General features: G+C 40.0%; 1 protein-coding gene across 8 annotated transcripts in view; it reads left to right on the top strand.

The window, feature by feature from the left end:
- Positions 1 to 22,281, top strand: part of Opcml (opioid binding protein/cell adhesion molecule like) — a 1,123,264-nt gene that overhangs the window by 854,916 nt on the left and 246,067 nt on the right. For all 8 annotated transcript variants that reach the window (XM_033764434.1, XM_033764433.1, XM_033764432.1 and 5 more), the window contains one exon: positions 8,697 to 8,929. In XM_033764434.1, the coding sequence (XP_033620325.1) occupies positions 8,697 to 8,929 (233 nt within the window). The remainder of the gene's footprint in view (positions 1 to 8,696; positions 8,930 to 22,281) is intronic.

Genomic DNA, 22,281 nt, shown 5'->3' with positions numbered 1-22,281 from the left:
TTTTTTTTTTTTTTTTTTTAACCTACGTCAGTTTCTACCCTAGGACCTACACACCTGCCTCTCATTAAAAATGCTCCCTGCACCACATATCTATGCCTGGATTCATTCTTGGTTTCCAGCCCTTGAGAGATCTACCTCTAGACTGTAGTTCTAGAAAGGGCACAACACCTCCTCCTACTGACCATTCTAGAGGTTGTCTCAGCTGTTTGTCATCTGATAGTAGTCGTCCATCACTTTGGTTATTTGCACATTGCTCCTGCCATCCTGAAAGTACCATGAAGGTAGAAACATTGATTTTGAGCTCAATAGCTTATTCCTAGAGCCGAGCAGAGTATCTAGCACTTAGTAAGTGCTTAATAAAAATTATTACAAAGTAGGGAGTATGAATTTGTACTTGTGGCTGTGGATATGATAAAGTGTCTTTTCAGTGCTCTTGTCATTTGCCTAAGTCCATAAGTACTGTGAAGTCAGGCCCTGTATCATATGATGGTTTTTGTTGTCATTTTTATCATGGCCTTGCCTCTGTCTCCTTGGGAAACCTACAAAGTGATTCCCCCAGCACACACTCTGGATTTATACAGTAATTTGAAGACAGGAAATAAGCTAGCTTCATCCCTCATTATTTTGTTCAGGGAGCCTTTTCTTGCATTCCTGCCTACCTTTTCTTTTCATAATTATGTTTCACTACCCTATGCTTTATTTTTGTTACCAAGCTAGAATTCTCCTCTTTTATCCTCCCAGAGCCACACAGGTTGACTCTCCTTTTGTAGTCGTAAGAAATTTCTACGTCTTTGTGGAGCCATCTTTCCACACAAGTCACTCTCCTCATTTTCCTTCATTGTGTCTGATGCTCTACTCTGAACTCCAGACCACTGCCTCATGTGAGTGCCTCACAAGTTCTCTGTGTGCGGGTGGTACCCACACATCGCTTGTGGGAATGAGAAGTTGCCTTCATCTGCACGAGGACACAGTGAGCACTGTTCTGATGGACTCATACATCATCTGTCATGGTTGAAGACACAACACTTCAGTATCCTGCAACTGATTTTATGCCTCAAGTGAGGTTGCTTTTATTTCCTCGGCTGTGTTTCAGGTCCTCTTCCCCAGGGCCTCACCCTGCATGCATTTGTTTCCTCTGCATAAAGTCCCTCCCCTCCCCTACACACACACACACACACACACACACACACACACACACACACACACAAAAGCACACATGTAAACATGCACACTTCCTTTCTACGTAATACTGTGGCAACTCCAACTGGGAATAGAGTGCCAGTGCCTTCCAGCACAGACCTAGACCATGTGAATGCCAGCCCTCAGAGTCGGCCTCTTGCCCCACTGAAATACTTCTCTGAAATACTGTCTCTGTAAGCAGTCTTTTCCCTCCATTCTGCAGAGGCTCTTCTATATATTTCCAACCAATATCTTATCGGCAAATATTAGCTCTAGCAGAGTTATTACTCCCATTGAATTTCCAACTATCTGAATCATAAAGTTTTCTCTTACATAATTTAAGGTCTTGTTGATGCTCGGAAGTTGGCTCTATTTGTAACTCAGGAAATAACTGAGGAGTTAAATTCTCCCAGGGGAATGGCTTTTGCAATTTAGAATGCTTTGGGAGTTGATCTAAAAATATTTCATTTTGGCTTGCCTGTTCTCCTTTCCTGTAAAAAAATTCACTTACTATTGTTGTATGAGTTCTCTAAAGCAAGATCTTCATCCTCCCATTTTTAGAATTGGCATTATTAACATATTTTGGTGTATTATATCAAATTATATAATACAGTTTGATACATTAAATTTCTTCTAAACAGAAATTCACTTAAGTCTTGGTTTGTGGGGAAAATCAAATAACGGGATAAATAAAAAAATGGATATTGGGAGGTGTATTAACAAAGGAAATTTAGAAAAGTGCATTTGGGGACTTTAACTTTTAGCCCATAACAACACATCTTCAGTTGAAGACCCTATAAAAGACCAATGTAATGCACAGGCCAAGAATGGGAAGAAGACAAGTTTTTCAAAGACTTCCAGTGGTAACACCATTTAGAAAATGTTTATATATACAGAATCATAAAACTAGGTATAAATGTCTTCAATGTATTCCAATTCATGTCTCTAAATTCTGAAATATAAGTTAAACACACATATATAAAATTTAAATTGGCAACATTTGTTTACTGGAACAGATAAAGTTTTATTAAAATCAAATCTCAAGTTTCAGTGTGGGGCTGGCACTGACAGCCATGGGCCACTGCTTCTAAATTCAGCATGCGACTTGACTAAGCCCTCCCTCCATGGCTCATCCCAACCCTTGAAGCCTTCGCCACTATGGTAGGTTAGGTGTCATCTGCTTTCATGGGCAGGAATGGACCAAGACCACAGCAAGTCACCTCTGCATTTTCTCATTAGCCTGAGACAAAGAGCTAGTGTGATTGTGTACCCAACTGCAAATCTGAACTCTTAGGTCTAACTGTTGTCTTATCACTTCCTGGGTACACATGTATCATATTTTCCAGATTATAATGTTTCCAGAAATGGAAACATTGCAAAAAAACAACACCTTGGGCTTGAGTGTGTGTGTGTGTGTGTGTGTGTGTGTGTGTGTCCGTGTATGATGTACACAATCACAGGCAGGCACCCATACACACATATTCCTGAGGACATAGCCTTCACCGTATGCACATGCTTTTGATGCCAGTTTGAGAAACATCATCGAACACTGTTAGTCATTATAAGTAAATGTCAGTCTCCTCCTAGCAGCCAGCTGGACTGTGGAACTTGCCAGTGACACAGAATGAGTGGCTCTGATGGGGTAGTATATCCATGTGGTGTTGACAGCCTAACAAATGAAAGTGTAAATAATCAAATTTGGTGCAGTAAATTTGATGATATTAACAGTACATTATAAAAAGAGTGGGGATTTAGAATGATGATTTAGAAATTAAACAGCATTTGGTCTCCCTAAGGTGGAGGACTGTGCACCATGTTCAGGTTTTATCCACATAACAGTGGAAACATAAAAGCTTTTTCTAGCATTCACAGTTCCAAAAATGTCAATTGTTTTAACATTAATGTCTACAAAGTTATCTATACCTGAGAGTTGGTGAGGCTGGTTTAAAAGACTTGTTCTCCAGCTTGGGACCTCATTGGGTGTGTGTATGTGGGAAATGTGGCTTTTATTCTTGAGTGAGACAGACTGTCAGGCAGCACCCACTACACTCTGATTGAGTACTGCACACATTCCAGGCCTGGCACACAGACCACTTCAGGGCCATGCTGGCCATGCTGACCATGATGCCCCAGGAGTGGAGACAGTCCCCTCTTCCCCATACCTGACTCTGCTTTATTTTTCACCATGTGTGACTGTCTGGAATCGTATCGTGGTTTTTTTTTTTTCACGATGTACCATTGTCTGAGTTTTCTTTGTCTCTCACCAGATCTAGCTTTTCTCTTCTCTATTGTATCCTCATCTCCTTGAAAGTGGTATAGTATACAGTAGGTGCTTATTAAATACCAGTTGAATGGATTATGGCACTTCTTTTCTGCATTTTCAGACACAAATATAAAAATAAAAACAACAATAAGTCGTATGAAGAAAACACCTACAATGTGCTTATTATGCTTTTCAGGAAGAATTTATTATTTGGGTAAAAATTCCAACTTGTCTCCTGTCCGGTTTCTTTAATGAAGTGAGCAATTCTCAGACATGTTCCCAGGGTAATAGGATCAAGACCAGCTGGGAACTTGTTAGAAGGGTGGAAATTCTCAGATCCCCTCTGGCCCACAGCATCTCTGGGATGGGGCATCAGAGTTCTGAGGCTCACTGAAATTTTGAAACAGTTGCTTTAGAGTGTGGATTTCCCCAACCGCTTATCTTCCTTTGAAAATACAAACAACAATGATCTTGGAAACAGCTCTGTGCCTGGTCTTTTTTCCTTATTGAAATGTGAGATCCTGCCCTCAGATATCTCCCAGGCATCTTTTTGAGCTTCCCAATTCTTATTTCTACCTTTTCTCTCAACAGGTGGCCATTGAGGGTTTAAAGATGCCTAAAGGTCATGTCTAAAAATCCTTCCTTTACTCTTTTAAGTTATTTTATCCTTTATGAGAATATTGAGTAAGTACTACAAATTTGAGTAGAACTGTTTGAACAATGCCTGTCGTAATGTGCTGATCTTATTGCTTGGATTCTCATAACCCTTGAGTGTGGAAGTCCATCCCCAGACTGCTTTCACTGGAGTTCCTTGCTCTGATTGTATCAGAGTGATTTTGGGATAGCTACTGAATCTCTCTGTGCCTCAGTTTCCTCATCTGCAAAATGTGGATAATATAGAGTATATCTCAAAGGTCAGCTATGTTTATGTCAGTTACATGTGAAATTCATAAACTCTGAGGCAGTACAAGCAACACATAATTGTAGAGGTTATTTGTGATAGATTTGTAATGAGTTGTTTTTTCAAGGATCAGCAGGTACAGTTGGCTTGGAGTGTAAAGATTGCAAATATCTGAAAGAGTTTGCAAGAGATCAGAAAGTTGTCATTAACCTTCCTCAACTTGCCTCTTGGCTCTCTCTTAGTTAACATCAGAAACACCCCCCACCAACAACTGCTACTTATTAAAGAGGGTCCAGGACACTGCCACAACACAGCAGGAAGGAACCAGAGTTTAGAAGTGGGCTTTCAAAGTCCTGCCCTGAGCTCTCTTTCCTGCTGTTCAGAGGACCTGTGGAGGAATCCTATGGTGATAGAAAAAAGCAAGAAGCTGTGGAACTCCACTTTCTTCTGAAATGTAGGTACATTATGAGGAAAGTAACTCTCCTCAGTCAGCTTCAATGTTCCTCTGGGTTTCTTTGTTGCTCATGGGTTCTGGAACTCTGTGAAATGTATGAACCATCACTGCCCATCAGAGGTGGCTTTTATACAGCTTCTCCCTTCCATTTATACTCCATGCCCACTAAAGAGGCCCAGGGTAAAGAGTAAGTTAAGTTTGGGCACAGCCTTCCACCTGGGAGTATGCTCATAGAAGAGGCAACAGTCTTTACAAGGGCCCTGTGGCCAGGCCCCTCACAGCATGTTCTGGCCAAGAAGGGTGGCGTCACCAGCCACTTCTAGACCTTGTGGTGAATTTCGCTGGCTGCATGTACCCTCAGTCTGCAGTTTTCTGTACTTTTGAAGGCAATGGTGGTTTTAAGGAATTGCATTAACATCTCACATTTCCTAAAGCTGATCTGCTTGAGAAAGTGCAATTCTACCTTCATGTTTTGACTGCTCCCACTTGACATATTGTCCAAAAGATAAGATTTCCCTTGCTTCCTTGTGTCTATTACCTGCCTATTATTATTATTGTTATTATTATTATTACTATATATTTTATATATTTTTTTAATATCAGGAATTGAACTCAGGTCCTTGAGCTTGCAAGGCAGACAGCAGAGCCACTGAGCCTGGCCCACCTGCCTGTTATTGACAGGGTATCGCTCTTGAGGGAGTCCCACCAAAATAGAACCGAGAAGTACTGAAAGCAGTGGCATAGCACTGCACCAGCAATGAGTTCATGGCAGACCCAGTGAGTTCTCTGTCATCTATATGAGATGCTTGCTTACAGAGGGCAGTAAGATTTAGCATTTCAGAACAAACAGCAATTTGATTTTACCAACATGTCTGAGTCCATTCATTAAACAAGATGCTTCTAGCAAAAGAGGTCTTTTACAGTCATTTGATAAGACCTGGTAAAATGTTATCAGTGTACTTTGCAGATATGGAGAAATTAAATGAACTTAATACAGGTTGTAAACCTCTTAGCATATCAGGTATTTTCCAATTCATTGCTTTAAAAGAAATTGAGAAAGGAACTAATTGAGTTGTCAGCTGTGAGATGATCGAAGTAATTTTTAAGGTATATTACTATGTGATTTTTGCTGTATATCTTAGAAACCGTTCAAAGAATTGAGTGTCATTGCTGTACAAAATTCTCATTTCCATCTCTGTGTTTATGTGAATGAGGTTTCTCTGAAAGCAAAAACAAGAGCAGAAAAAAAGAGCAGAATTGATCCTAAACACTCTCACTCTAGCAGTAAATGATATTTGTGTTTGTAGTATTATAAAAAGCTTCTTAATGTAATTAAAATTATATTTACAGTAAAATATAACTTTTATGTTTAATTATTCATTAAAATTTGCCATATATTAAGTTGCTTTATCAATTTTATATTTGTAATGATAACTCATTGTCAGTAAAATATTGTTACTTAGAGTTTTATGGTCATAGCCCATAAAAGAAATTGAAGTTTCAATCTGTCTCTCTATTGTTGCAAATAAATATGATAGGTGATCGATAAAAGATTTTTGAGTGTAAAATATGTCCTACAGACAGGAAACATTTAATAGAAGTACAAGTTCAAGTTTAAAAGCAACAATACACATTTTTCTTTACTTTTAAATAAAAGCTTATTGATGGGCTTTGAAAGTACACAATTATGAGTATCGGTTACTGCGCTTTCAAAATCCCCACTGCACATGTATTGTATAGATATACAGATGTGTACCTTTGCAGCCATATATGCTCACACACGTAGAGGAATTCTGTTACATTGCTTAGTTTAAAATGAAAATTTTCTCCACAAACCAAAAGTGAATCATTTAAAACTATAGTTTAAATACACTTTTATGTCCATGTACAAAATCTTAGTGATCTAAAAGCAGGAATATCCATGTGTCACCAAGATGTGTGCGACTGTTGAGACCAGAAGGTGACCGACCCTCTTCGCTCTGTCCCATTTCACCTTCTACTTCCAGGCTCCTTCCTCCTGGAATTCTGCCACGAAAGCTTCATTCTCCAAGTGGGCATCACCATATGTGTTCCCCTAAGAAAGGCTTTTGAAAGTGAGGAGCAAGGAGGGATCTTTAGGGTATTAGTTTTCACAGAGAAAATAGAAAATTATTGTAGAATGAGGCAAACTGAGCAGAAAGTAAAACAAGTCCCCCGAGATGTGGCAGTGTGGCTTATACCAATACCATGCTGGTGAAGGAAGGAAGGAAGTACTGTGCTGTCCCTAAATTATTGCATCCCCATTGTGAATGCAACTGGGCCCTGAAACCACTCTGAACTTCGACTGGGAATGGCAGTAAATTTTATCTGTAACAACTGGTGTGGAGAGGTGCTCATAGTCAAATTGAAAAAAGAGGAAAGGTTTCACTAGTTGATGAGTCTATTTTGGGTAAAAATAAATCTTCACTAACTTTCTCCATGTGAGTAAATATCTAGAAGAAAAAGTAACAAGTCTATTACCCAAACTAGGAGTTGATGGAGAGGGAATACTTGGCTTGATTTTTAGAATCTTTGTAACATACACATTTACTGTCTGCTTTGTGTTGTTTACGTTAAAACATATCTATTTTGTTTGTGTAGCCTGAAAGAACAGCACATTAAAAACTTTAGAAAAGCACTGTCTCCCCTTACCCCTCAGTGAAGACCCTGTTGCCACTTTTCCTACTTCCCAGACACCTGCACCTGCTGCTGAATGACAGTGGCCCGGCATGCAGGAGACCCTGGTGAAGGAAACCTCGTTTTGTTTTCATCCCTGATGCTTACAGGAGACAGGACCTGACTAGATTCAGTGCTTTCCTTTCTGAGAGTGAAGCTGTCTCTGGAGACTCAGGGCCTGGGCCATTTGTGTCAAGATAGGGTGCTGTCTTTGCCAGGGTCTGCTCTTCTCTGTTCACCCCTCCTCTCGCTCGTAGGACAGCTGGGCTGCTGCTTGTCATTGCATCACTGGTTTCCTGTGGTGGGAACAGACCAGTTGCCCATAGGAGCACCTAATCTCTCCTATTTCTATGCTCAGGTTCTCAGCTACCCAGCATATGTGCAAATATTCTTCTGCACAAGAGGCATATTTATTTCTGCATGAGGGTTGGTGGCCTCCAGACCACACACCTGACTGGCCAATTTCATTGCATTTGTAGCCTCCTTTGTTTGGGGAGAGTGGGTGAGATGGACTCTGCTTTGTCACAATGTTGTTCTCCTCTCCATGGGGCAGAGGGAGGATACACAAAGGAATATGTAGGACACTATTGATAAAATCCTTCTTCTCTCCCCTGAGATCTTGAGAGGCAGCCCTGACTCCCTTAAATACTGCTGGGTTTTCAAGGTGAATGTCACAAATCTGTGCTATTAAACTCACAGTGGTTTAGGTATATATAAAGATTATCATCACCTGGGGCTCTGGCAGTAAATAAGTTCAAGTTTTGACTAACTACAAGTTAAGTATTTGCTTTGTGGATTATCTGTGACCTATGTGAAATACTATACTGATCCATTCTCTTTCCCCTTTGCCTCTGGGCCATTTCTCCCATAAGGTGATAAATGTGTTCAAGAAACATAAATTAATCCTGAAATGAGCCTGGGGGTAGCAAGAAAATGTGCAGTAAAGATACTCACATAATAATGTCCCTAAATCCAATGGAAATTTGTATCATCTGTTCTTGAAGGTAATTTGTACCTTCTTTACCATAAATGTAGGACTTTTCATCAATAATTGATTGTTTCCTCTTAGTACTGTTATTTGTTTCACTTATTACTTGATGCGCTTCACTACATTTATGAAATAATTTCCCATGTTTCTTTTTCTCTTTTTCTCTCTCTCCCGTCACACTGCCTCCTTTCCCATCCTTTCCTCATGCCCCTCGCAGGTGTACCATAGATGACCGGGTCACCCGGGTAGCCTGGCTAAACCGCAGCACAATCCTCTATGCTGGAAATGACAAATGGTCCATAGACCCTCGTGTGATCATCTTGGTCAACACGCCAACCCAGTACAGCATCATGATACAAAATGTGGATGTGTATGATGAAGGTCCATACACCTGCTCTGTGCAGACAGACAATCACCCTAAAACTTCTCGAGTCCATCTCATAGTGCAAGGTAAGTCACAAGTGGACCAAAAGCCTGATCCTCCTCTTAGTGATGGAGGGTGCGAGTGATTTAGTCACTGTTCTAGCTGTATAGGAAGACACAAACGGTCATTTTCCACTGTGGAATCCAGGATCAAGACGTGAATAACTTCTAAAGGCTTCTTAGTGTTGTCTTTAGTGATTTTGTTTTCATCACTAAGTTGTTCTGCATGCACCAGTTGACTTCTCTTAAGTAACTTAGCTGTCTAGAGCTGGAGCAAGATATATCCAACATAAATACAGAACTATTTGAAGTGCTTTTTAATGATTTTCTGGGGTCTTGCTTTTTTAAAAAAGGAACCAATACTGATGTCCAAGCATGTGACTTGCATAGTTTCATAGTTGCGGCTGGCCGTGGATGTTCTGGATAGGGCTCTGCGTTCTGGTCATTTGGGTACCCATGGTGTTGTTCCTCAAAACCACATTGGAGGGGACTGTCAGTCCTGACAATATCTCCAGTCACTGTTGAAAATAAATCCACATAATTAAAAAGGAGTGGGGGGAGAATGGCTTCACATCCTGTTTTATCTCTTAAAAATCTGAATATAGCCAGGGCATAATGTCAATGTGAATTTTAAAAAATAGTTTTTAATTTAAATTATACTTTTTAGCAAAAAGCAGAGGTAAAGAAATATCAGAATTCCAGGTTACTGATATTAAATATTGAGGATTACAAACCTATAACAGAAAACAGTTCTGAGAGTATGAGAACCATTTTAAGACAAGGCAGCAATCCAAATGAACTTATTTTGGACCAATCCAACTGCCATAGCTATATAAAGCATTTTCTGTAGAATATTTTCTCAAGGTGGGGATGATGTTCCAGGAAGATGAGTTCTGTCCACAGAGGTGCATGCTTCCTGCGTCAGATGAGAAGATAGCAGACCTTTCCTATAGCATCCTGCACTCACTTCTTGGGGACACACAGTGAGTTTCCAGAAAGGGCCCCTGTGTAGGATTTAGTCCCCAGCAATTTCCTTTTATCCGATTCCATCTGCCATGGAATCCACAGATTTTTTTTAGATTATGAAATATGTATGGCACCCTTGCTTAGCTAAGAGGTTTCTTCATCTCTGCTTTTTAAAAACTGTGATGATACTCATTTCCGCTGGTTTTGTGGAGAAAGGTTGATTAGGGGTTGACATTTATTCATGCTCAGTACTTACGCAATTTGGGATCCCATTCTTCCCTTTGGTGGGAGCAGCTCTTTGCTAATGCAGCATCCATACCTACTCTGTGGGCCATTTGCAATGCATATGTTGGGCCAGAGATCTGTCTGATGCAACTTCTGTTCCCTAGCTGCCTCTGGGACCTGCATGTTGCTTGCAGCTTAGCTTCCATGCAGCCTTTGAGCCCTTCTCTCACTCTCACTTGCTTCCAGATGCACAGAAGGGCCACCACGTGACACATCTAGAGATGCTACTGATTCCCATTCTCCATACACACCGTGCCCAGGACTTCCTTGATCATTACTCTTTGGAGTCAGAAGGGTGCCATTATCTAGAGATAAAGAAGATGGTCATATCGAATCTTTCTTTTCAAAGCATGGTGGAGGCACCCAGTCTTCTCAGTCATTGGATACAGCTGGATATCGGCTAGAACTGTCTGGGGGTGTAGAAAACAAGGGCTCGCCAGTTCACACTGCCCCAGCTGCCACCTGGGTTTAGTTCCGAGGAGCTGAAATTCTCAGCAATGGAAATGACACCTCAGTGGCGCCTACATGGCCTTGACAGCAATAATGTCTGCACATTCTGGAGATGTGGCAATGAAATAAAAAATAACTGTCAGGTCCTGCACAGAAACAGCCTCAGACAAAGCGAGGTTATCACTCTTCAAGGAATATGACCAATTGTATAAGTCAAAGTCAATGCAAGCCATAAAGGGCTTCTGGTACAGGGCTTCTGTGATGATGCCTTTCATGATATAATTTGAGACACTCCTTGGGCAGGATGTAGAAACCTAGGATGTCCCCCTCATAGCCTCAGGTCAGGGAGAGTCAGAGGATGGGGGGCGCCACGCAGACTGGCAGGGCTAAGAGAAGCTCATGATCTCCACATTCCCAACAAAGAACTCAGTGGCTCTGGCCATCTGAGGGGACCTATGAAATCCAAGTGCAAACCATCAGGTGGGTGGAGGCGAGAGGGAAGACCCTAGCCTTGAAAGTCTGTCCAGGTATTTGGCTCTTTCCATCTACAGAGAGGCAGCTCAGGGACGTGCATTCCCTCCCTCTTGACTGACAATGCCGCAATGTATTCTTCCTTGGGAAAGCAATTAAATGACCAGGGGTGCACACCGGGACCCTAGCTCTCAGTGAGAGAGAAGACCAAGGGCTCTCCTGCTTCCCAGTAGCTATCAGCTTTTGTCCAGTCTATAGATTAATTTTTCAGACTTAGTGTTAGTTCAGGTTAGATAAAGATAATGAAAGTTTCCTAATCCTCTTAAAGAAGATTTATCTGACTGAGTAGAAAGCCTTTGGAATACAATAAGGCATGTATAAAACTGAGGCCTAATCTTCCCTTTAATTTCAAACTGCTGATGGGTATTGATTTTGCAATGAGAAAAACTGAAAAATTTCCGTGCTGCAACTTGTCTGTTTAAAAAAGTACACGTTTATTTATCTTCTGTCCATTTGGGAATGTTAATATCTCATTACTTCCACCAACCAGGTGCCATTAGCCAGAGAGAGTCCAGTCCCCTGGGGCTCCCAGCTCTGCTGTTTCTGGCAGTGTGAAGAATTGAGAGGCTCTGCCACTAACCTCAGCCCCTGTCCTTTACTGTTGTATAAGGCGGCTTCTGTCATATCTCTAGTGAGATTAATTTCCAAGTCTGTTTCTTTGCAAAAAGAAACTGCCTTTATTAAAATATGATCACTGAAACCCAAGGTACATCTCAGCTACTAAAGAGACTACTTCAAGTCACCTGTAAGCATGAGGGATAAACTGACTAGACCCTGTACTCAGATTTTAAGGAGACTTCAGAGCAGGGGCAACTGGTACTGCGGAGTTGGGTAGTCAGATTAGGAAATCCATACAGCAGTCTTGTGGAGGGTGAGCTGAAATGGAGACAAGACCAATGGAGGAATCACTCACCAGGTATGACAGTAGGGGACTGTGATTATGTAGAAATTGAGGAAGGCCTAAGAGATGTTGTCTGCTGTTGTTTGTGTATAAAATATCCCCCCAAAGTCTCATCTGTTCAGAGGTGAGGCTTTTGAACAGTGACCAGATCATCATTTATTTTCTTTTTGTATTTTTTTTTATTAGTGACATGTTTGCCACACATAATGACCAGATTTATCATGGGGGATTTGTACTGGTGCACAAATGAAGGCTCTAATTTCAGGAGTGGATTAATCCATTGAGAGATTCAAAATTTGATGGCTTTCCTCTGTAGCTCTTTCCCTCTCTCTGCTTTCTGGCTCTGGTGAGATGAGCAGCTTTCCTCTGCCATGCTCTTCTGCTCTGATGTTTCTGCCTCCCCACAGGTCTAAACTCAGCTGACCTAGGACTGAAACCTTTGTAATCCAGAGCCAAATAAAACATTTCTTCCTTAAAGTTGTTTTTACCAGGTGTTTTTTCACAGAAGTAGAATGAAACAAATGCATTACCCAAGGGAAATGGAAAGTACTAATCCTAATGCAATGAAAAAGGAAGAATTAAATGTATCACCCATGTATTTGAGTTTGGGAAAATATTGGTGGCCTTCTAGTAGCTGGAGAGGTAGGATACTGTAACACCTGGAAAGAACAGCTTTCAACTTACTAGGTTTGGGGATAAAGAAAACACAAATATTAAGTAGACACTGTAAAAAAGGGACAAGGTGTAAGTGGACACCAGAAAGTGTGATTGAGAATCAGTATGGATTTCCCAGCGAGAGAGGCTAGGTATTCCTTGAGAATAGCAAGAATTACACTGTGTTTTTCTCTATCTTTAGCACTTAGCACACTATCTGAACAGATGTTTGTTTGTAAGGTGAGCAGAAGAACACATTGATGCAGCAACTGAAACCTGAAACAGCATGAATGTGATGATCACAAAGCCCCTGCAGGCAAACAGGGGTGGGAATGAGCTGTCCCATGACTTGGCATGGACAGTCACCAGAAAAGCTCCCTGGAGGAAAAGGCATCTTGATCGGGATGCGTTATAACAGGGATAACACTGATTCCACACATGTATTTAGTACTTTACAGGGATGATCACAGTCTCTGTCATATTTAGCCTTCACAGTAAGTCTTGGGAGACTGCAGTACAATGACCATTTACAAAGTAGATAACTGCTGCTCCTGAAGGAGACCTGCCAGGGTCTCCAGTGAGTAAGTGGCAGAGATGTCTTGAAACTTGGCTGCTTGACTTCAAGATCATTGTCTTCCAAACACATTATAGTGTCTCCACTGCCAACCATTTCTAGTTATTTCTCTGCTCCAGATTATTGGGAAACCTCCAAGTTTCTTATAGATCATTTTATTTTACTTATTTCCTTTTTTCCCCTTTGCAGATATCACACTATACCAGCACAAATTAAAGACAAACTCAAGAAAGTTACCATAAATGGTGGATAGAGGTTGAGAGAGGCAGCAAAGAAGATAGTTAATTTTCTAGTAGCTCATCCCTTCAGGGATATACATTTTAAATGTTACCACTTTATCCTATGTAAGTACTGGAAACTCTGGTCCCTTTGAGGGCCCATGATCTAATTGTCATTCTACTCATCACTAACTCTTCAGCCTCCTGAAACTACTCAGAGATGTCTGTGGTGCTGGGGTTGGTGTTTATTAGGAACAGATAGAATAGGCAGAGCTGGCCTATTTTTGTTCCTTGAATACTGATATTATCCACTTACTATCTGAGCTAGCTTAGATGTCTGTTTACTACAAAGTACTTCATGAAATGAAGAACCCAATTTTATGCATATGGTTAGCAATAATGAATTGTGCTAAATTTTCTCATAAGAGAGTCCACAGAAATCGTATACAGTATCTCTATACTCAAAAGACTGGTTTGTTTTGTTCTGGAGTTAGTTCAGGGGTCACTGGTTGTTATACAGATTCTGTTTATTAGGTAAAGATCAATTTCCCAACCAGCCTGTTCCTAAATCATACTGCACACCAGCCAAACTTGGTATTGGAATTAAATGAACCTAATCTCTGTTGATGTTTACATCTATCCTACAAAATACTCACCATATTCACATTTGACAAATAAGGAAACTGAGGCTTAGAAAGACTGAAAACACCCAGAGATGATGGAAATGCTAAGAGCTTTACATTTCATCCACCAGTCTCAATCCTTAAGCTTTTATCACTATAAAAAAAGCTACCAAGAAGTATACTTTGTAGAAAAACCACATCTTTATCCAGTTGCCAATTGATGGGCAGGTGGGCTGTTTCCAAGTTTTAGCTATTACAAACTGTGCTGCTATAAACATGGATGCGCATGTATCACTATGGTATGATTCTTTCACTTCTTTTGGAAAGACACCCAACAGAGGGATGGCTGGGTCAAATGGAACCTCTAATCCTAGTTCTTTGAGGTATCTCCATATTGACTTCCATAGTGGTTGCACCAGTCTACACTCCCACCAACAATGGAGAAGGGTTCCTTTCTCCCCACAACTACAACAGCATTTGTTATTGTGTGATTTCTTGATAGCAGCCATTCTTTGTGGGGTGAGGTGGAATCTCAGTGTTGTTTTCATCTGCATCTCTCGAATGACCAGTGATGTGAAATATTTTTGCTTATATTTACTTGCTGCTTTTACTTCTTTGCCTGAGAAATGTCTGTTCATTTCAGATGCCCACTATAGAATTGGGTCTTTATATTTGGGGGTGCTGGTTGTTTTGAGTTCTTCATATATTTTAGATAATAGTCCTTTGTCTGAGGAGCAGCTGGTAAAAAGTTTTTCCCACATTGTAGCTTGTCTCTTAGTTCTGTTGATGGTTTCTTTTACAGTACAGTAACTTTTTAATAAGATGAGATCCCAGTTGTTGACTCTTTCTGCTAGTTCCCGTGCTACTGAGGATTTGTTCATAAAGTCTTTTCCTATGCCAATGTCTTCCAGAGTTCTGCCTAACTTATCTTCCAGCAAGTTTAGTGTTTTTGTTTTTATGTTCAGATGTTTAATCCATTTGGATTTTAATTTAGTGCATAGTGACAGATAAGGATCTAATTTTGATCTTTTGCAGGTTGAGATCCAGTTTTTCCAACACCGTTTATTAAAGAGGCTATCTTTCCTCCAGTGGGGTTGGTCAGCTCCTTTGTCAAAGATGAGGTAGCTGAGTGCATCTGGAGTTGTTTTTGTGTCTTCCGATCTGTTCCACTAATCCTCAGGTCTGCTTCTTTGCCAGTACCATGCACATATGCAGATACCGTATCTCTGGTATGAAAAATTAAAATAGTACTCAAGATCCTAATGGGACACTTAGCAAATAGGAAGAAAAGGACCAAAGGTGTAGGGACAGTGAGAAGGATACGGAACCGGGAACAAGGGAAAAGGAAAAAAATATGAAAAAATGTAAAAATGGAATTAAAGTGTTTGAAGGGGGAGGGGAGGGGAGGGTGAAGGGAGGGTGGGGACAAGGGGAAAAAGTGAGAACCAACAACTGGCATGTAAAGATACAAGATCCCAGTAATGAATGTAACTGTACTGTCTACCTAGAAAATGTACCAATAAATTAAATTTTTTAAAAAAGCTACCAAAATACAAACAGTGAGACACTTACATGCATTATCTCTTACTTATTCTTCATAACAGCCCTGGAAGATGAGCAGAAAGTCACCACTTTACCAGATAAGAAATTGAGGGTAGGGAGTTAGAAGTGCTTTGAAGGAGTTCCACTGGGTAAGAAGTGGCCAATAAGATAGCTACCCCTGCTTTTCTCTGGGCTCCTGTCGCATGGACAACTGTTTTCCATCCTTTCACTTTCAGTCTATGAGTTTCTTTTTGAACTAAGTATGTCTCTTGTATATAACATATCGTCGGATTTTGCTTCTTAATCCATTCTGTCAGTCTATTTCTTTTGATTGGTGAATTGAGGCTATTGATGTTGGTAGGAGTGCAGACTGGTTCAACCACTATGGAAATCAATATGGAGATACCTCAAAGAGCTTGGAGTAGAGGTTCCATTTGACCCACCTATCCCTGTGCTGGGTATCTTTCCAAAAGAATTAAAAGAATCATACCACACTGCACCCATATTTATAGCGGCATGGTTTGTAATAGATAAAACTTGGAAACAGCCCAATTGCCCATCACTTGGAGACTGGATAAAGAAGATGTGGCTTTTCTATAAAAGAGAGTACTACTCAGCCATAAAAAATGAGAAACTAGAGTCACTCATAGAAAAATGGATGCATATTGAGGCCATACTCTTAAGTGAAATAAATTAGACACATGTATATACTGAATAGTGTAAAAACTAAAAATGTAAATAAGATAGAAATTTTATAACTGACAATGTGAAATAGGAAGAAAAGGGCTAATGGTATAGAAGTGGAAAGGGTAGGGTAAAGGAAATAAGGGAAAAGAAAAAAATATGAGAAATGGAAACAAAGTCTTTGTAAATAGGGATTGGGGAGGGCAGGGGTATGGGGAAAAATGAGAACCAACATCTATCAGGTAAAGGTACAAGATCCCAATGATAAATGTAACTATACTGTATACTTAAAAAGCACCAATAAACAATGAAAAAAAAAAGGAGAAGAAATGGCCAAGCACCTCTTAAGCCATCTGTTTCACTTTATGTCCTACAGTACTGTTTCCTGAGCCAGCCATAGTGGTGACCTGGAGATAAATTAATGCAGGTGAATTCTGCCATACAGTAGAAAAACATAGAAGAGGAGGGAAGGTACCAAGGCTGTGGGTGGAACCCAGGCCCCTGGGGAGGTTTACAGTGGGAGTGTTTACAGAAGAGAGGAGGAGGCAGGGCCTCGGCACATCCTGTACTATTTTAAATTCTTCCTTTTAACAAAGCTGTTTTATTTCTGTGATTTCCCTCCTTCTTCCAAATATTGCATAGTCATTTAAATTAACATGTATAATTATGAGCTTAAAGAAAACTAAGCAGTCAACCTGAAATAAATTTAATTTATTCAGTCTTTATTTTAATTATAATCACACTTGTTCTTCACAGAGGAGGGTGAAAGTGGGAAACAACAAGTCTGGGCACAAGGAAACTCACTCCCAGGGCTGTGCTCTGCTCTGGAGCTCTGGAACCTCATAGGCTTCCATCTTCAGGACCTTCCCTTCCTGGGGGTCTTACCCTGGGGTGCAGAACAGAATTCAAGGGTACTGATTTCCTTTCTGTATACATATGAATACTGTATAATATATAATATACGTATACACATATATATGCACATGTGTGTATATATATAGATATACGTTACACAAATATACATTTGAATTTTGAAATATGATTCTAAAAAGGGCTTTCTAAACTGCAAATTGCATATGTGAGCAAATACAGCACATAAGCAAAAGAGTCCATGGTACAAAATAAATATAAGAATTAAGAATTTCTTTTTCACCTTTAATTGAGCTTATTGGTACATTTTAAGGATACAGTACAGTTACATTCATTGTTGGGATCTTGTAGCTCTAAATGACAGGTCTTGGTTCTCATTTTTTCCCCTTGTCCCTGCCCTCCCTTCAACCCCTCCTCCCCTCCCCATCTACAGTTTATTTCCTTCTTTTCATTATCACACATTTTTTCTTTTCCCTTATTACCTTTCCTCTACCCATCCCACCTTCCCTACACCTTTAGCCCCTTTCTTCCCAATTCACAATGTCAGTAATCTTATTAGGATCTTCTGTATTATTGCAGATTATTCACACCAGAGAAACTATTCAGTATTTACACATGTGTGACTTATTTATTTCACTTAGGTGCATATCTTCAATATGTATCCATTTTCCTACAAATGAATCTATTTTCTCATTCTTTATGGCTGAGTAATATTCCATTTTATAGAAAAACCACATCTTCTTTATCCAGTTTCCAACTGAGAGGCAAATGGGCTGTTTCCAGTTTTAGCTATTACAAACTGTGCTGCTATAAACATGGGTTCGTATACATCAGTGTGATATGATTCTTTTAGTTCTTTTGGAAAGATACCCAGCAGAGGGATGGCTGGGTCAAATGGAACCTCTAGTCCCAGCTCTTTGAGGTATCTCCATATGGATTTCCACAGTGGTTGCACCAGTCTGCAGTCCCACCAGCAATGGAGAAGGGTTCCTTTCTCCTCACAACCCCACTAACATTTGTTATTGTGTGATTTCTTGACAGCAGCCATTCTTTGTAGGGTGAGGTGAAATCTCAGTGTTGTTTTCATCTGCATCTCTCGAATGGTCAGTGATGTGGAGCATTTTTTTCGTATATTTACTTGCTGCTTTTACTTCTTTGTCTGAGAAATGTCTGTTCATTTCAGATGCCCATTTTTGAATTGGGTCTTTATATTTGGTGGGGCTGATTGTTTTGAGTTCTTTATATATTCTAGATAATAGTCCTTTGTCTGAGGAGCAGCTGGTAAAAAGTTTTTCCCACATTGTAGGTTGTCTCTTAGTTCTGCTATTGGTTTCTTTTGCAGTACAGAAGCTTTTTAATAAGATGAGATCCCAGTTGTTGATTCTTTCTGCTAGTTCCCATGCTACTGAGGATTTGTTCATAAAGTCTTTTCCTATGCCAATGTCTTCCAGAGTTCTGCCTATCTTACCTTCCAGCAAGTTTAGTGTTTTTGCTTTAATATTTACATCTTTAATCCACTTGGATTTTAATTTAGTGCATGGTGAAATATAGGGGTCCAGTTTTAATCTTTTGCAGGTTGAGATCCAGTTTTTCCAACACCATTTATTAAAGAGGCTGTCTTTTCTCCACTGAGGATGGTCAGCTCCTTTGTCAAAGATGAGGTAGCTGAGTACATATGGATTTGTTTTTGTGTCTTCCAATCTGTTCCACTGATCCTCAGGCCTGTTTCTTTGCCAGTACCACACTGTTTTTATCACAGTGGCTTTGCAGTATAATTTTAAATTGGGAATTGTTATACCTGCTGTCATGTGTCTATTGTCTAGGATGGCTTTTGCTATTCTAGGTCTCTTCTGCTTCCAAATGAATTTTTGGATTCTTTTTTCTAGTTCTGTGAAGTATAGTTTTGGAATTTCAATTGGCATTGCATTGAATCTGTATGGCAGTTTTGGTAGTATGGCCATTTTCGCTATGTTTCTTTGGGCTCCGTTTCCAGGGTTTTGAAAAAGAAGTTTTCAGTGTTGGTATGGGAATTCTTTCTACTTATTCTGTCTTATAATGACTTTTAAATGTAAATTCTCTGGCTGAATTTTTGTGTAAGCAGGATTCTCTGCATGCTGTCTTGTATACCTTTACCCACCAATGGTATTATATATAGCTAAGATGGGTAGAAATATTCTAGGCAATATTCGGGGCTAGGCCCTTGAAGAAATCGGCACAGAGAATGAGAACACATTGCAACTGCAGGAGGAGGTGTGTTCCTTGAAGGCCAAGGCTCATGACAAAGATGAAATGGCTAGCCCTACTTACCGATGGATAAACAATTAAGATTGATATTCTAAATGGGCATTAATCTCTAGGTGGTTGATCCATATCTTCCTTAATGTTTTTTTTTTTTCTGTATGTGTGTGGGGGGGTACTGAAGATTGAACTCAAGACCTTAAACTTGCAAGTCAGGCATGGTGCCACTGTGCTAAATCCCCAGCCCCCCTCCTTAATTGTGGACCACAGTTTTATTCCACCTTATGCCCACCCCATGATTTTGTACCCATCTCATGCTTTTGTTCTATGAAACTTGGAAGTGGAATAGGCAGGTGACCCACTTTCTGGGTCCCTTTCTTTCTCTCTTAGAGAGAAGCTATCTTTCTTTCATGTATTATTCCTAGAATCATTCTTTGATTTTAGATAATACAGAGTCATCATATCAGACATATAACAGGTTGGGAGTTATAATATTTCCCTTATAATATTTGGAGATCCTTATATCATCCCTATATCGATGGGAAACGTTGTTCGTAATATCTTATATGTTCCTTTGTCCTTAGGATTTGAGACCCTCTTGTTAACATTACTAGTTAGTAGTAATTCTGAGGATTATGCCAGTTGCTCTCTGACATTTGTAGTCTCCATAGTCCATATAAAAGTCCATATGTGCGTGTGATGTGTGTTTAACTATGTCCCCTACCTATTTATCTACTCATCCATCGATTCTTTTTTTTTTTTTTTTTTTTTTTTTTGTACAAGGGATTGAACTCAGGACCTTGCACTTGAGCAGCAGGTGGCAACATCACTGAGCTAAATCCCCAGTGTTATCCATCCATTCTTTACTGAAGGGTTATGTTAACTGAGGAAGTAACTATAACATAGAAAGAATCAAAGATTCCATTGCCTTCAGAATAACCTCTGTAAAGGAATGTATTTTGAGAATCTTCACTCATGAGGAAAATCTCCCCCTGCAGCTCCCACTGGGCCTCATGCCTCCTTTCTAACTCAGGGGTAGAAGGAGGTCCTCATATGAACTTCCCAGGAAGTCCTCTATCCATGTTCTCAGATTGTGCTACTCAACTTGTAGTGTAACTAGAACAAAACTGATGCTCCCCACCATCGAATCTCCTAGATTGTGAGACCTTCTATATCAAGTGCACAGTTGAAGACAACAAGGTCCAAAGCATATTTATATAAAAAAAACATGCTTTCTCCTTTTAAGAGGCCCCTTCTCCCATTATCATGAGGCGAAATAGGGTACTTTGTTCTGCTCTGTTTAGGAGTAAAGACTATAACACATACACACATTCATTTGCACACATTTGCACAAACCCTTACAAGCATTCACACACTCCCACATACAGTTTTCACAGGTTTTATGACTTTTTCTTCTGTATACTCTGCAATTCCATCCCACCCTCTACTCAGTACATAGGTTCAGCCTCCGGCTAAAAGAGAGGCAGAGACAAACTCAATTCTCTTATAATAGTTCAGAGTTTAGTAACTGTAAAAAGTGAAGGAATTGTTATTTTCCGAGGTGATTGAGACCAAAACAAAATTTGCCAGTACTTGAATTCCTTGTCGGGGCTCAAGATGTCCTGGGGCTGTCTGCCAAGGGGCAACCATTCTATGTGAGAGTCCTGAACTGGAAAGTGGGTGAGTCTTGCACCTGATCTGAGAAGGTGCTGCCAGTCTTGGCACCTGCTTTGGTGATATACACAGAAACAAGGAACAGGAGGAGAGGTGGCAGGGCCTCAGCTTGTCATCTGCCTTATTTGCAATAGAATTAAATAAACAGAATAGTCATAATAAAGCCTGTTCTCCAAATCATCACTGATGTAGAGATGGAGAAGAAAATGAAATGCCTGTTATGTTCTGCTCAATTTACATGGTGATCTCAGCTTCCTCCCTAAGAAGTCAGTCTGCCAATAGCTCCAGTAAATAACAAAGATGCTTGCTAATGCATTCCTGCTGCTGGGAGTACAGAGCAAGCATATCTCAGAGGGAAGGTAAATTAGTAAATGTCCATAAATTCTCTCACAGACCGAAGTTCGCCATGATCCTCCTAGAGTCGTATTATTCCATATGCAGTATATCACCAGACCTTACACCCCACAGTCTATATATTTAGTTAACTATAGTTTTGCATCAGAAATACTGAAGAGTAATAATATTTAATACTAATTCAGAGTATTAATATTTTCATACAGGTAGTAAATATACACATATTTGAAGAATCCAACTTACATTCTCTTACCCTGTTTTGAACTCTTATTTAATAAATTTTAAAATCAAATATAGTGTCTTGACCACAATAACTATCTATTGTACATGTTCCGATTTTGGATTTTCCCATAGAGCAAAAAGGCTTTATTACATTTTTCACTGACAATTATTCTCTAGGGGTTAAAAAAAAATGAAGAGCAGTAAAAATGAAATATGTGTAAAATTATAACAAGAAAAACATTCAAGGATTTCTTAGTAATTACAAACTCTGGCTGTCATTCACCAAGTAACCTCTATGGCAGTCACTTTAAAGACATGACCCAAACCTATTTTCAAGTGAAGCTCAGGAGGTAGGATTGACTTTCTTAAATTTTTGAATGAAGAAACTGGGGTTTAGAAAGGCCTAGGAAGTTCTTGGAAGCACCAGCTGGGAAGTGTGGGGTGGGACTTGGGCTCAGCTCTCTGCAATGAAAGGTGCTCCTCAGCTTCTGCACTCGTATTTGTCCTGATCTTGCACCTTCCCCACAGGCAGGTTCGATGGATGTGCTAGTTCTCTCCTCATCTAACACCTCTGCAAGCAAGATCTGCAACCA

The sequence above is a fragment of the Fukomys damarensis genome, unplaced genomic scaffold, assembly GCF_012274545.1.
Source record: "Fukomys damarensis isolate Sample0158 unplaced genomic scaffold, DMR_v1.0_HiC HiC_scaffold_16, whole genome shotgun sequence".
Classification (NCBI taxonomy): Eukaryota; Metazoa; Chordata; class Mammalia; order Rodentia; family Bathyergidae; genus Fukomys; species Fukomys damarensis.
The sequence above is the reverse complement of the archived record's forward strand: the minus strand, read 5'-3'. Positions and strand labels throughout refer to the sequence as shown.